The 14100-nt window shown below is 40.7% G+C and overlaps 1 protein-coding gene and 2 non-coding genes across 5 annotated transcripts in view; 1 reads left to right on the forward strand and 2 right to left on the reverse strand.

The window, feature by feature from the left end:
• The window catches only part of ZNF827 (zinc finger protein 827), a 120784-nt gene that overhangs the window by 23643 nt on the left and 83041 nt on the right, over positions 1-14100 (reverse strand). For all 3 annotated transcript variants that reach the window (XM_056855486.1, XM_056855485.1, XM_056855484.1), the window contains exons 7-8: positions 13766-13823; positions 11131-11234 (exon numbers count right to left, since the gene is read on the reverse strand). In XM_056855486.1, the coding sequence (XP_056711464.1) occupies positions 11131-11234; positions 13766-13823 (162 nt within the window). The remainder of the gene's footprint in view (positions 1-11130; positions 11235-13765; positions 13824-14100) is intronic.
• Positions 1823-1896, forward strand: TRNAP-GGG (transfer RNA proline (anticodon GGG)). The gene has a single exon. It is a non-coding gene; the product is annotated as a tRNA-Pro (tRNA).
• Positions 6941-7012, reverse strand: TRNAA-GGC (transfer RNA alanine (anticodon GGC)). Its single transcript has one exon. It is a non-coding gene; the product is annotated as a tRNA-Ala (tRNA).

Genomic DNA, 14100 nt, shown 5'->3' on the forward strand with positions numbered 1-14100 from the left:
ACCTGCAGCTGATCGCAAATCAGAATTCTGTATCTGAAAATGGACATGAAACACCAGGTGTTTCAAAGGAATCCTAGTTTCTGATATTCAGAAGTTTCGATAATAAGGTGAGCTACTTCGCAAGTTCTCTTCCATGATAAAAAGGAAACCAAAAATTAGCCACTTTGGTCCTAAAAGGGGGGAAATCAGGTTGTTCAACTTCAGCTATAATGAATGAGTTTGAAAATAATGTATATTTCATTGCACTATGCAACAGCACTCAGAAATAAAGGAAGGTTAAGCCTGACAATAGCTGAAATTCTCTGGACACAATGCTAAAGTGGAAAGAAAACTGAAACAAAGGAAAACACTTATCCAGGTATCAAGAGCTCAGTTTGACTTATAAGACGTGACAGCAGGGTGGTAAAAAACTTTTTAAAGGGAAGCAGGTTGGCTCAGCACCAAGAAAGGCAACTGACAAGCAAATGTTTAATTTGCTGACAGATCTATACCAATAACGCACTACACCCATAACTCTACAGGACCTCTTGACAAAGTCAGGCACAAAATGATATGTGGTAGAATTTTTCTCCATGCTTGTTCAATTTGAACATCTTTTTTTAAAGATGCAGAGAAAATTAAGTAATTGCTTGCCTTGATCAAGAGTTTATAACCACAGGAACTGAAAAACTGTCTGGTTAAGGGCATGTTGTGAATCACAAAACTTTGCTGTTGTATTCAATACAGTCCTGAGCAACTCAGTTTTCATCTTTGTGTGTGTGTGTAAAGTGCCAACAAGTTACTGCCGACTTATGGCTACCCCATAGGGGTCTTTGTATGTGTGTGTAAAGTGCTGTCAAGTCTCAGCCAATTTATGGTGACCCCATAGGGTTTTCAAGGCAAGTGATTAAGCAGAGGTGGTTTGCCAGTGCCTTCTTCTGCAAAGTATTCCTTGGTGGTCTCCCATCCAAGTACCAACCCTGCTTAGTGTCTGAGATCTGATGAGATTGGGCTATACTACATTATTCACATCCCTTTCATCTTTAAAAGGAAGCAATTTTTTAAAGCAATTATGGTTACAGAAATGATTTAAAAGAAGGCAATGACGATGTTTCGGTTAGGAAATCCTGATGTGCTTGAATGGAGCTTTTGACACCATTGATGGTATAATTCATTCTAGATACATCCTACTTATTCTCACTATATGGGTTAATAATCTCATGTTGGTGCCAAACACCTATCCACGCCATAAGTCCATATTCTGCTGGGCATGTGATTACGGCCCAGTCCTGTGCAGATTTAGGTCATCTTAAGCACAATGGTGTGACATCTTTTTCACTCATTCACACATCCTACCACTTTCCACAATCTCTATCTCAAAGGTTCAGGGTTACAGGTAGGTCAGGCGGTCACAGTTTGCCACCAGTCTTCCCTTTTAAAAAATATACAGAGCCCTGACCCTTTCATACACAAGGTCCCTTCTCTCTAATTCATAGAGACATCACCAGACAGGGTAGCCCAGTCCCCTTTAACAATCTATCCTCAGACACTGCACAGAGCTGTTGGGGACTGGGATTCAACCACTTCTCAGTCTAGAGGATTTGAGTGGCCAATAAAGCAATCTGTTAATGTGCTTAAATCATTGCAGTCAACGAATTTAAGTTTTCTGTTTGCACAAGTTTTAGATTATATAATTAGAGCCGATTTCAACGATCCCTAGTCTTAATGTGTCTGGACAGCCTAGGCTAGCCGGATCTTGGAAGCTAAGCAGGGTTGGTCCTGGTCAGTCTTTGGATGGAAGACTACCAAGGAATACCAGGGTCGTGATGTGGAGGAAGGCAATGACAAAATGTGGCTCAGTGGTAGAGCATCTGCTTGGGATGCAAAAGGTCCCAGGTTCAATCCCTGGCATCTCCAGTTAAAGGGACTACACAACATCCTGTTGTGATCAGTGCCAACATCCTGTGTGGTGCTGGGGAGGGGGGGAGAAGAGGAAGAAGAGTTGGTTTTTATATGCCGATTTTCTCTACCACAAGGGAGTCTCAAACTGGCTTACAATCACCTTCCCTTCCCCTCCCCACAACAGACACCCGGTGAGGTAGATGGGGCTGAGAGAGCTCTAGGAGAGCTGTGACTAGCCCAAGGTTACCCAGCTGGCTTCATGTGTAGGAGTGGGGAAACAAATCCAGTTCACCAGATTAGCCTCAGCCGCTCATGTGGAGGAGTGGGGAATCAAAGCTGGTTCTCCAGATCAGACTCCACCGCTCCAAACCACTGTTCTTAACCACACCACACTGGGAGTAGTACCATATTCAAGCCTTTCGTACATGATACTAAAGATGTCTTTAAGCCCCTCCCATGCCATTTATGTGATCATGTGAAATTTGTTAAGGTAGCATAGACAGCAGAAGGGAACCATTTTAGAACTGAATGTACAATCAAGCCAAATATAGGTTTTATATTTCACCAGAAGGTATGAGGAGCCCAAAGAATATTTTTGGCATTGTGTGTGAAAACGACCTTCATTCGTGTCCCCTTTTGTCCTCCTGATGCCCAGCTTGCCAGGGGATCAGGCACTTTCAGGGCTGAGGGAACTGTCAGACTGAGCATGCACAGTGCGGCAACACAACACATCCCTGAGTGTAGGGTTTCCCCTCTATAGTAAGGAGAGAGATATACCAGAGTACACTGCACTTGAACCATATTAGAATCAGGTCTATATCAGACAGCATTTGTAAAAATTACTTTGGTCACTATGAATTTGGTTCTGACTCAATGTTATGCAAGTATCAAAATTACATAAGTTCTTGTAGGCACATGGAATGTATTGACAGCTACATTTTTTAACCTGCTCTGATATTCCAGCATTTATCTGAGGGCAGAGGGCATAGTTAGACATGTTTAATCTCTAAAGAGACAAATATGAAAGCCCAGCTTTATCAGGAAGACACAACTTGGTTCCTAACCCAAAGATCTGGCTGAGTTTATTCAGTGGCATGGGGCATCCCATGTATCTTCAGGGGTAATCTCCTCCCAAATCATTCTTCAAGTCCAGAGAAAAACAGATTAGGCTAATGCTTCAAAAGAGAAACTCAGATTCCTAGTATTGGTTTCTAAAAAGTTCTAAAAACGGCCTGACATCAAGGAAAGCCATCTCCTATTTCAAATCTAAAAAATTTATTGTTCTAGCAGTGAAAATGACCTGGAAACATAACCTTACCTAGAGAATATGTTATGTTCCCATGGTGAGAACTAATCTGTAGAATAGGCAGATTCTGTCTGACATACCAGCAACACTGTTATTATAGGAGAACAGCTGTATACATGAAAGACTTGTTCCTGTTCCTTCTAGCAGTATATGCTGGTGTGTACGCAACTGTATTAATGGATTGCCTGGTCTCAAATGCAGTCTCACATTTGTTTTGTTGTTGTTTTTTTGTTATAAAATCTACTCATGCACTTCTATTTGGACATTCTTAGACACATAGCCTTTGACCTGTCTGTGCAAGTCTTCATATTTTATTTTATGCTGCCTGGAGTTTGAAGAACAAGTAGGACATGAACATTAACACTAATAAACACATTTCTACATTTTCCTTGCTTTTGACCACATCCAGGAACCTGTAAATGCTCCCTCCTTTAGATTACGAAGATCTGTCTGCCATCTCTAATAAAGGTGCTCTTTTCCTGATAGGATTTCTAGAATTGTTTAGAAGATTGAATCACATCTGGATTTCTCTAGGGCTATAATTAAAATGCTGCTGACATTTCTTTCTTTCCATATGTAGTCTAACAGCCCGTTCCTGAAATTGGGCCGAAAGGCCTTAGGAGGCCTCCGCTGGCCTCTGCCGGCACAGGGGCCCACACCACTGGCGCCCGGAAGGCACAGGCTGCGGCAGCAAGCCGGGAGGCGTTCCGGCGCCCCGGGAGGTGATCCTGGGGCGTTGTGGTGCCATTTCAGCTAGGGAATGCCTTTTTTATTTTCTTGAGATAAGCCAGCTTTTTGAGGGTTGCATGGTTTTTTTGCGCTGGGTAGAGGTTTCGGCAGTGCCGAAACCTCCTTAGGAGGCAACACCACTGGGGTGCCTCCTAAGCCCGGCGCAGGCATTCCTTTCAGGAATGCGCTGTAAACGGAGCCTTGTGTACTCACTGTGACGGCTCCTTCTGTTCTGGGTTGAAGGGCATCTTGTAAAGGTTCCATCACTCTGGATTTGGTTTGCATATAGGTAGAGATACCCTTTCTGGATTTTTCTAACATACATACTTCTTCCATCTGCACATTCTCAAGATATGAATGATAAGTTATAAAAGTTTATCAAATAATTATGTGGAACCATAATACAAAATATTTGAACTGCAGCATCTGTTTGCAATATTACTGTCAGGTAGTATATAGTGAAGCACCATCAAAGGACTGAGTTTTTTTTGGGGGGGTGTGTGCTGATAGGCCCCATCCTTTCTGGCACACAGCACATCCAAACAGGCTGTTGGTCTAACACTAACATATGATTCTTTTCTCCTTCAGCAAGGTACCAAAGAACTCAGCAGAAATTACCAATATGCTTGGGTTGCAGTATCCGATGAGAAACTGATAGTCATCCTTCTGACTTTTCAAATCTCCACATTCATTTCAGGCAGCCGTTAACAATTCAATCTTATTTCACAGGTTTCCTATCTATTAGAAGTCTGTTGTGCTGGTACTGCTGACCTTTGTTTTTCAAAGTAATACTTTTAATATTTTCTTCCTTACTCCATTTCAGTTTAAAACTCCTGACACTGGCTCTTCACTCTATTTAATACTTTTATGTTCTTTCATTACAGATTGCTTCGTGGTCCCAGGGTTGCTGTGTTTTGTCTGTGGGTTTGTTGTTTTTTGCCTGCAGAGATTTTCACAGCTGCTTCAGAACACAAGAGATCTATTATTTTCTCAAAAGAATTATGGATTGGATTACTTATAGGTACAAAAACGATGGCATATGAACTCTGAATCACATGTTCTAACATTAACTGGGAGGCTGGGCCAAGAGACTGAATTTAAAGACTTTACATTATAGTTGATATGTAATAAGTATATTGTAATATGCCTCCAACTAATCAGGAAGCTATGCGAAACGACTGAACACCGGGGTGTCGTCTTCAACTTGTGACGTTCACCTTCAATTCTATCGTCCATTTTCAATCACGATCGTTTCAACCAGTGTCTTTTCATGCACACTGGACTTGAATTAGACTGATTATATACACGAAGAATTCATGGCGTAATCTATGTGGTTTTGAATGGCATCTATAATGTTAACCTTAGTAGACTTTTTATAGAGTTGTGCACTGATATTTTGGGACTGCATTATAAAATTGTTATTTAGGATCTTCTATATATTTGGTGGTCTCGTGGTGCTGTTATTTCTTTACTGCAAGTCTTGCAGCATCAGAGAGTAGCTGGAAGCATGGAGATCTGAGTAGCTGTCAATGGATTTCTAGCATAACGTGATCTGTGCAAACTATCTCAATAGCTGTCGAAGGCTTTCACGGTCAGAGTTCATTGGTTCTTGTAGGTTATCCGGGCTGTGTAACCGTGGTCTTGGTATTTTCTTTCTTGATGTTTCGCCCGCAGCTGTGGCAGGCATCTTCAGAGGAGTAACACTGAAGGAGAGACACTGTCCTTCAGTGTTACTCCTCTGAAGACGCCTGCCACAGCTGGGGGCGAAACGTCAGGAAAGAAAATACCAAGACCACGGTTACACAGCCCGGATAACCTATCTCAATAGCATTTTTAAAAAACTGCTATCACAGTTAATTTATGAATAGAATTGCAGACAATGTTCTTCTGCTGTCTACCTAGAACTAACAAACTAGTCTCTGAGAAAAAGAATAAACGGACACAATTTATATATCTGCCAACTGAGGACACAACTAAAACATCTGATGAAGTGAGCTCTAGTTCACAAAAGCCTTTGTCAAAAGTTTGTCTTCAAAGTGTCACAAGTCTGCTTTTTATTTCTGTTGCAACAGACTAACACTGCTACCCGCTGGTATCTGAAAATCATAGTATCAGCATCCAGCCTTTATTTGGTCAACATCTTCCTCCATGTGGCACTTGGACTCCACCAATACCAAGACTTTGGGTGTTACATAACTCCATTAAATTACCTTCAAATGACCCACATTTAAATCTTTAAAGAAAGCCCTTACACAAACTCTGAGGGATAGATTTTATGCTGTATCTCTGTACCTCTGTAGCCTCAACAAAAATTACAGAAGAGCTTATATTCAGTGAGACAGACCTTGCACAGAGGCACAGATGAGAACCCACAGAGAGGGAAAACAGAGGCAAGAACTACTAACAGGCGCAGACATATAAAGCAGTGGTTCTCAATCTTTTTGAAGTGGGATTCATTTTTGTCCTCACTACACTTTCTGGGACACATCTGCAAAGCATTTTCTCACTATGCCCCCCCCCCCAACATAAAATGCAGGAATCTCTCCTCAGCAGCACTAAACAATTTTATAATTTATTTTTTAATGACTAGTGTTTATAAACATATTGTATTACTGAGCAACGGTCTGTATTTCTTGGTCATTTTGCAGCGGCAAACTCAAATTTGCCTCCCAGAGGTCCTCATCCGGCCTACCTAGCTCCTCTTACTCCTTCTTGGTCTCACAAGCCACCCTTGAGTTAATGAATGCTGACAGAAAGGTGGGATATACCCACACAGTACCCAAACCCACCCAAAATCCCAATCAAAAAAATATCCTGGTCACAGTGAGGGCCAGATGCAAGTTTTAAAGCTTCTTTTAAGCAATTTCTTTTACAGTTCTTGAACACACGAACACATGAAGCTGGCTTATACTGAATCAGACCCGTGATCCATCAAAGTCAGTATTGTCTACACAGACCGGCAGTGGCTGTCCAGGGTCTCAGGCAGAGGTCTTTCACATCACCTACTTGCCTAGTCTCTTTAACTGGAGATGCCAGGGATTGAACCTGGGACCTTCTGCATGCCAAGCAGATGCTCTACCACTGAGCCACATCTCCTCCTCTGATCCTGGATACCAACTGAACTGCAATACAGACATCAGCTCAACTGAGAGTCACCCTGTAATTCTCCTTCACTGCATTCTGTCCTATCTACCTGGCCAGGTTTTGCCTTTCATTTCCTGCTCAGGTGAACTTGCTGTTCCTATTCTTAGCTCTCTCGGAGGACTTAAGCCAATCCACACACCAAGCAAGAAATGCTGGCAGGACTCAACTACACCGATCAGCAGCTGTCCTAGGAGCAAAAAAGCACGTATGCGATCACTCACAGGATGTTAGGCATTATATGTCTATTGGCACTGACAGCTTCCTCAGCGCTGCCTTCAAGATGATGTCTCATGGAGTGAAAAGGGTACTTCAGTCTCTGTTTGCGTGCAGTTACTTGCCTTTCTTTTCACACTGAAACTAAGAGTCAGCTGCTGTGGTGCTGTCAGCAGCAGATCTGTCACTGGGATGAGATCAACTATATTTCATATTGATTGCTATATAGGTTTCCAAGCGATGAGCCATGCTCCCCGTTGTGTGGAATGCTTTCAGGGGTGCTTAGGCTCTTGATATCGGCTCCACGGTAATTTATTTTAAAAGGGGCCAGCTCTACTAGATAGTTTACAGAAAATGTGAGTTCTGTGTGCTATGGCAGTAAAAAAACAAAAACAAAACTCAGTGTAAGGAATGGAAAGGGATCAAAATAAAACAGCGCATTACTATGTCATTAAATATCCATAGTATACTCATATGTGGGACATTGCATTATCCCAGCTCTAGAAAGCTAAAATGCAACAGGAAAAGGCAGAATGATTAGAGGGCATCACAGGAAGAACTGTTGAGGCTTTTTAGCAGGAAAAGATTACTTCAAGGCAGACCTAAGTGATGTTCATAAAATCACTAATGGTTTGCAGAGAGGTAATTGAAAAGCTCATTCACTCTCTCGGAATTAAAAAAAACCCACCCTCATCTACTGACACTGAGCAAGTTTAAGACAAAGAAAAGGAAACATTCCTTCACTCAGTGAATAATCAACCTATGCAACTTGTTTCAACGTTCAGTTCTTTTAAATAGGATGTGATAAATTATGAGTGATGGCACTATCAAGGGTGACTAGTCAAGATTTCCAAAAATAAATTGGGGGGGCGACGGAATCTACTAGATCCACTAGAAGATGGTGTAGCTCATGCATTATTATACATTATACTGTTTCCGTGAAACTTTCTGACCATCTAGCTGGTCACTGTTGGTAGTGCTAAAAATCTGGGATGTTATTCCTGGCAGACTATCCCAGTAGACAATTCTTTAAGCTCCAGCACATTATGTTGGTTGATGCTTGGCTTTAACTTGCTTTTAAGGTCCTCCTCCACTCCTGCTCTGAGGAAGGTAGATGGCATGGATCCTCATCCATTTGGAACTTCTGACTTCACTTTATCTTACACCTCTTTCCAGCAACATATTTTATGTCCTTCAGTACAGATCACAAGTCTCCTATCTCCTTCCCTGCTAACCTGATGTTTGCCCTTCTTCCTTCAACAATTGTGCTTATTTACAGTAGCTGTTTTGAGAGCCTATTTTGTTCACTTTGTGATATGATGAGTCGCATGCAATGTATTCTCAGCACAGCATTTAGTCTGATGAGAGCTGGTTTTGTATACTGGCAGCAAGGGCAAGATTTCTTGTACCCAAGGCAGATTCTTCTTCCCTAATTTATCACAGTGGAAAAACATGACCATCAGGCAAAAGACCTGAGCTCTTGCACTCCCACTAACATCAAGCTATGACCTCGTCTTATGACTATAATTTGATCTTCCCATGATATCAATTAATCCTTTGTTAGAGTCTTTTGATGGGCTCACATATCATATATTAAATTTCATCTTTTGCAAGGAACATGAATTAAAAGCAATATTAACCTTCACACATGCCACTGATGCCAAATTTGTACACATATAAAACAGGGAAGGGAGGGGAAGAAACAGGAACCCCCATTTTAATAGCCACACAAAACATTTCTATATTGTATCTCCATGGCTTACTGTGGGATTTGATCCCAGTTGTCCCAGGTCCAAGTCTAACCACTACACCAGGGCAGCATTCACTGTTGCTACTGTACCATGCCACCCTAGTGGAACATACTTTATGAATATCAGCCAGTGCTGCTTGTGGGGCTCTCTACAACTCTGATTTTCTGCTCTGAGTTCAGGAGCAGGGAGTACCTTGAATGCATCACTGTGAATATACTGCTTTTTTACTGCTGAATATTTAAATTCACTTCTATTCTAATTTATTTGTGAATTCTTTCCCCTCAAATTAGGGACATGAACCAAAGAAAGGATATGCGCAGGCAGAAAAGAACTGTGTCCACACAGCCAGTGTTTTGTTTTCACATTTAAAAATTTTTTTTGAAGCTGAATAAATAAGACACCATTCATTTAAAAAAACCCCACAGATTGTCTGCCTGGTGTTGTTTAGAACAGCAAGAAAAGCACCAGCTCTGTTTATGGTCCTAACCTCTTCATTGGAATTGCAATTCCATTAACATCAAGATCTAAGATCCATGGAAATCCCACAAAAGATATGAGAATCTAGAATTTCTCATACTGAATTTTCAGTTGGAGTTCATGTCAAGTTATAGTAGACATTTGATAAGCACACAATTTTGTTGCTAGGTAAATTACAGATGGTGATCGCTTCCTGCTTCCTTGATGTTAGAAAAGGTAGGCAGAGCTGCAACAACATGCACAGGCTGATAAATATTTTAACTGCCACAAGGGATTCTAAAGAACTGTATAGCAAGGCTAGCTTTAAAATGTGGAGGACTTTGATACTGTCTTGGCTTTTGTGTTCGAAGAATATGGATCTGGGCCATATTTTATTATATGGATTAAATTGTTGTATGATCATCTCCTTTCTAATGTAGCCACAATGTGGTCAACTTTAGAAACATTTCAGTTGTGCTGAAACATCTGCCAAAGCTGCCACTTATTACTCCACTGTTTGATTTAAATGTTCGTGGTTTATGGCCAGAGCCATTCAGGCTACTAAAGACATACACAGATTAAATTTTTACACATCAACAACAATAGTAAGATCCTCATCTATACAGATGATATACTGTTAATAGTATTAAAACCAGAAAGTTCTAATTTCAGTTCTTTTCAATTTGTTGGATGCTTTTGAAAATATTTTCAGATATCCAAAACCTTTTGGGTTGGAGCACAACAATTTTAAATGCCATTTACAGAACTGGAAAACTGAAAATATAAAATGTTTTGTATGTAATCTGGGGTACTTGGCATAATTTAAGGAAAAGTAGTTTAACATGATGAAACTGAAGAAACGTTTTTAGAGTGTTAACCACAGCTTTAAAAGCAATCTTTATCATATCATGACAAAATTGCAACTAGATTTGTATAGGCTGAGTCTGAGGGATAAAGTAACAGTTATAAATGAATATTACTTCCATAATATTGGCTTGGATCCAAAGATTCCCTTGCCCAACTAGAAGATGCTTGCACAATTTCTATGGATTTCCCCTTGAGCTGCAGCCTCCCATGGTATGTCTCATTCTATTCCAAGGGTCCCCTAACACCCTGAAACAGCTTGGGAGGGGGAAGATTCTTAGGGGGGATGTGGGAAGAACTATTTCCCCAATGGAACTCCACTCATGGTTCGCTGCATCCAACCATTATGAATTGAGGAATTTCTAGTTGACGTCTCAGGGCATTTGTCTAGGTTCATGCACTGCTGTTGATCAGAAAAGACTTCTTTGAAGTACTTTTCTGAAAAATGTGGAAATTATTATTATTTCTCCTATCTGAAGAATCCATCCCCAAGTTACTGAAAAGTTACATTGACTCACACAAATGTAAAAAGGCGAAGAGTTTGCTCCATTCTTGTCATGTGACTTTTACATATTTTGTTTGGAAAGTACCTTAAACTAATTTTTTAAAGGCTGAAGATTTTCTTAACCCTAAAAGCCATGATTTTTATAGATTTCATTTGGAAATTAAACACAGGATTATTATTTTTCTTTCAGCATTTGCACTGTTTCCACTTGATGAACACAACGGGGCCTTTTAATCACAACATTTCAAGCTTCTTGTTAATAAAGAAATTATCTTCCATACCTGGTATAGGTGTCCTCCCATGAACAGCAGTCTCATTAGATAGGAGGTCTTTTGCGTTAGAAGTGAATGGTGATTGTCTAAATGTATCTTCAGGAAAAAAAGGGCTAAAGAAGAAATAAGACAAGAAAGTAACTAGGAAATTATAGGTTGCGATGAATAGTAAAATATGTTTGATACTTCTGATTATGAATTCATTCTCAGCAGTGTACAGACAAGATATTTTAGAATTTAGAATAAAAGCTGATTTCTTTGTTATCCCTTTGAATTAATTTTTCCGTCAACGTGAAAATAATACAGATGTTTGCAAATTGGATTTCGCAGCACTGCTACTGAATTCTGGCCTGATTATCTGTGTATCAAATTATGTGGCAAAATCTAAAAGAGGTTTTGTAGAAATGCTGGGATAAGTGATAATTGACAGTGCATTCCTGAGAGGAATGCCTGTGCTGGTCCATTGGAGGCAATGTGGCTGCGCTGCTTCCAAAGGAGGTTTTGGCCCCGCCGAAACTTTCTCGCGCCGTTAAAAATCCGGGCAACCTTTCATAGGGTTGCATGGAATGCCCCCCCCCCAAAAAGGGGGCATTCCCGGCCCAAAAGAGCTTAGGAGGCTGCCTAACGGCGGCTCCTCCCCAGCCCAGCGCCGGAACACCCCGGCAACTCCTCCTAGGACGCTGACGCAGGCTTTGACGGTGTTTGAACGCTGGAGGAAGGCCCTGTCGGCGTCCCAGGGCAGTGCTGCCACAGCAGCAGCCGGCAACCGAGCCTTCCCACCAGTGTTCGAGCCACGAACATCAGTGTAAGTTGCCCGGACGCCGGCACGGGTGGCCTGGATGCTGTTGCAGTGCCTTCCTGGCCTCCTAAGGGCTTTTGCCCTTAGAGCTCAGGAATTTGCTGTAAAACGTCTAAACCTACCATTTATAATTTTGTAGCCTAACGTCCACATTGCTCCTTCTGTAATTTATGAATAAACATTTTCTTCCATGGACTATGCCTAGCTTTAGAAAAGTAGTATTGAAAGATGTGTTTTAAGGCAACATACATGTTCCTGTAGCACTGTGGCATTTCTGCAGAGGAATTTCAGGACAAGGTATAGTATATCAGATTTTATAGGGTGCCACATTGCAAAGTGCTCAGACTTCAAACATATGTGCCAGGAGCAGGCCCAGGCCAAGTTAATTCAGCTGGTGTGGATACAGTAAATGTCAGCATGAAGACTGACACATCCTGTTGGAATAGTTTTCTATAAGGAGGGCAATGTTTTTTTTCCAGTGTGTGGACCTTAGTGACAGGTTCATATTCTCAGCAAACTGTATTTGTCCTTGAGGAAGCTAACAGATCCTGCCATAGTTGTTCCGTTGTCTGCTCATCTTTAGTTCGGCCTCCATTAGTTAATCAGGGAAGCCATTTTAAACAATGACAGGAATGACTCAGAGCTCTAGATCTAGGAATGGAGAACCCTGTGTGCTAGTTTATGCCACTTTATTCACTGAATTAATTTGTACTAAGGCCAAAATGCCTCACTTCATGATGAACCCAACAGCCAAATAATTTGGCACCTGTATGATAAAGGATGTGTGACTCCAGTCCAACTGATAATGTGAAGTGGTGGGAACAATATTTGAAAAACAGTTCAAGATGGAATCTGAATAAAATAGGGCAAGAAACAAAAGAGGATTGTTCCAGGTATACTATACATAGCTTAGGTTTATCTGTATGCTATATCTGAGAATCAGGGAGGGATTTTAACCTAAACCATATTGTTTGGAGACTGATATTCCAATGATCTTCTATTAATATGTGGCCCGGCTTGGTTGCTTGAATCTGAATTTTAAACCATGTGTGAAAGAACTATAATACTGCAATTCAAATATGGTTCCAAATGGTTCCCAATGAATCACCAGCCCCCACCCTATGACTCTCAAGGTTTGGGATTCTGGGACATTGCAACCCTAATTACAATCCTATAGTTTATAATCACCTCATGAATATATAAATTCCAATGTTACCATTTTTCTTAGTTTCCCTTACAGTTTAAGCTTATTGATTAACATGGATTTTTAATCATATGTCAGACCAAAATATATCAATCATATTGATTTCAGAAGGAATGATTAAAGTATGTTCTTAATTGTTTCCTCGGAAACTATGAGACTTAAAAGTACTTAATTTTGACTGGACTGACACGGCTAAATGATTTTCCAATGTTTATTGCATTTTTATGTTGCCTCTCCATTCATAGAATGCTCAAAGCAACATACAGATAAAACCAAGAAAATTCAATAGCATATTAAAAATCAGATAGCTAATTACAATATTGAAAATTTAACACCCTCTCCCCCTCCGGGACAAGCATGTTTTCGAGTTGGGCCAGAAGGCCTATGGGTATGGGACTAATCATACCTCCTTGGGGAGGGGGTTCTAAAGTTTTGGGGGCAGCTGAGGCATCCCTACCACAAGTCCCTGCCAAGTGCTCTTCTGTAGGAAACGGTGCTTTCCTACAAAAAGCCCCTTCCGCCCAGACAATCACAGATCCCAACAACAGAGACTCAGCGGAATTTTAAAGTAAATTTCATAATACACCAATGCACAGATATACTATCATGTTATCGCATGCTATATCATAAATATTACTTACCTAGTTGTAGCTGTGATGGTGTTATCTTTAGAGTGATTGTGCTCTTTGCTTACCTTTTCTGCAGAAAAAAAATTGTTTTTAAAAAACTCAAACCAACCAAAGTTTCCACATTTACTTGTGACTATCTTAAAAGGGGGACATTTCTTTTGTACGGATTTAGCAGCTTAGTATTAAAACATTCCTTCCAACGTCTAATTTTAATTATAAAAAATATACCAGTACTTTCCTTGCTGAAAAATGTTCTTACTTTGGGTTGGATTCCACCTAACTAGCGGAAGGGGAGAGCCAATTTTAGCTGATGCTCTTTCCTGCTTCAGACCTTTGTTTGACCCCCT

Source organism: Euleptes europaea, chromosome 9 (genome assembly GCF_029931775.1).
Source record: "Euleptes europaea isolate rEulEur1 chromosome 9, rEulEur1.hap1, whole genome shotgun sequence".
Classification (NCBI taxonomy): Eukaryota; Metazoa; Chordata; class Lepidosauria; order Squamata; family Sphaerodactylidae; genus Euleptes; species Euleptes europaea.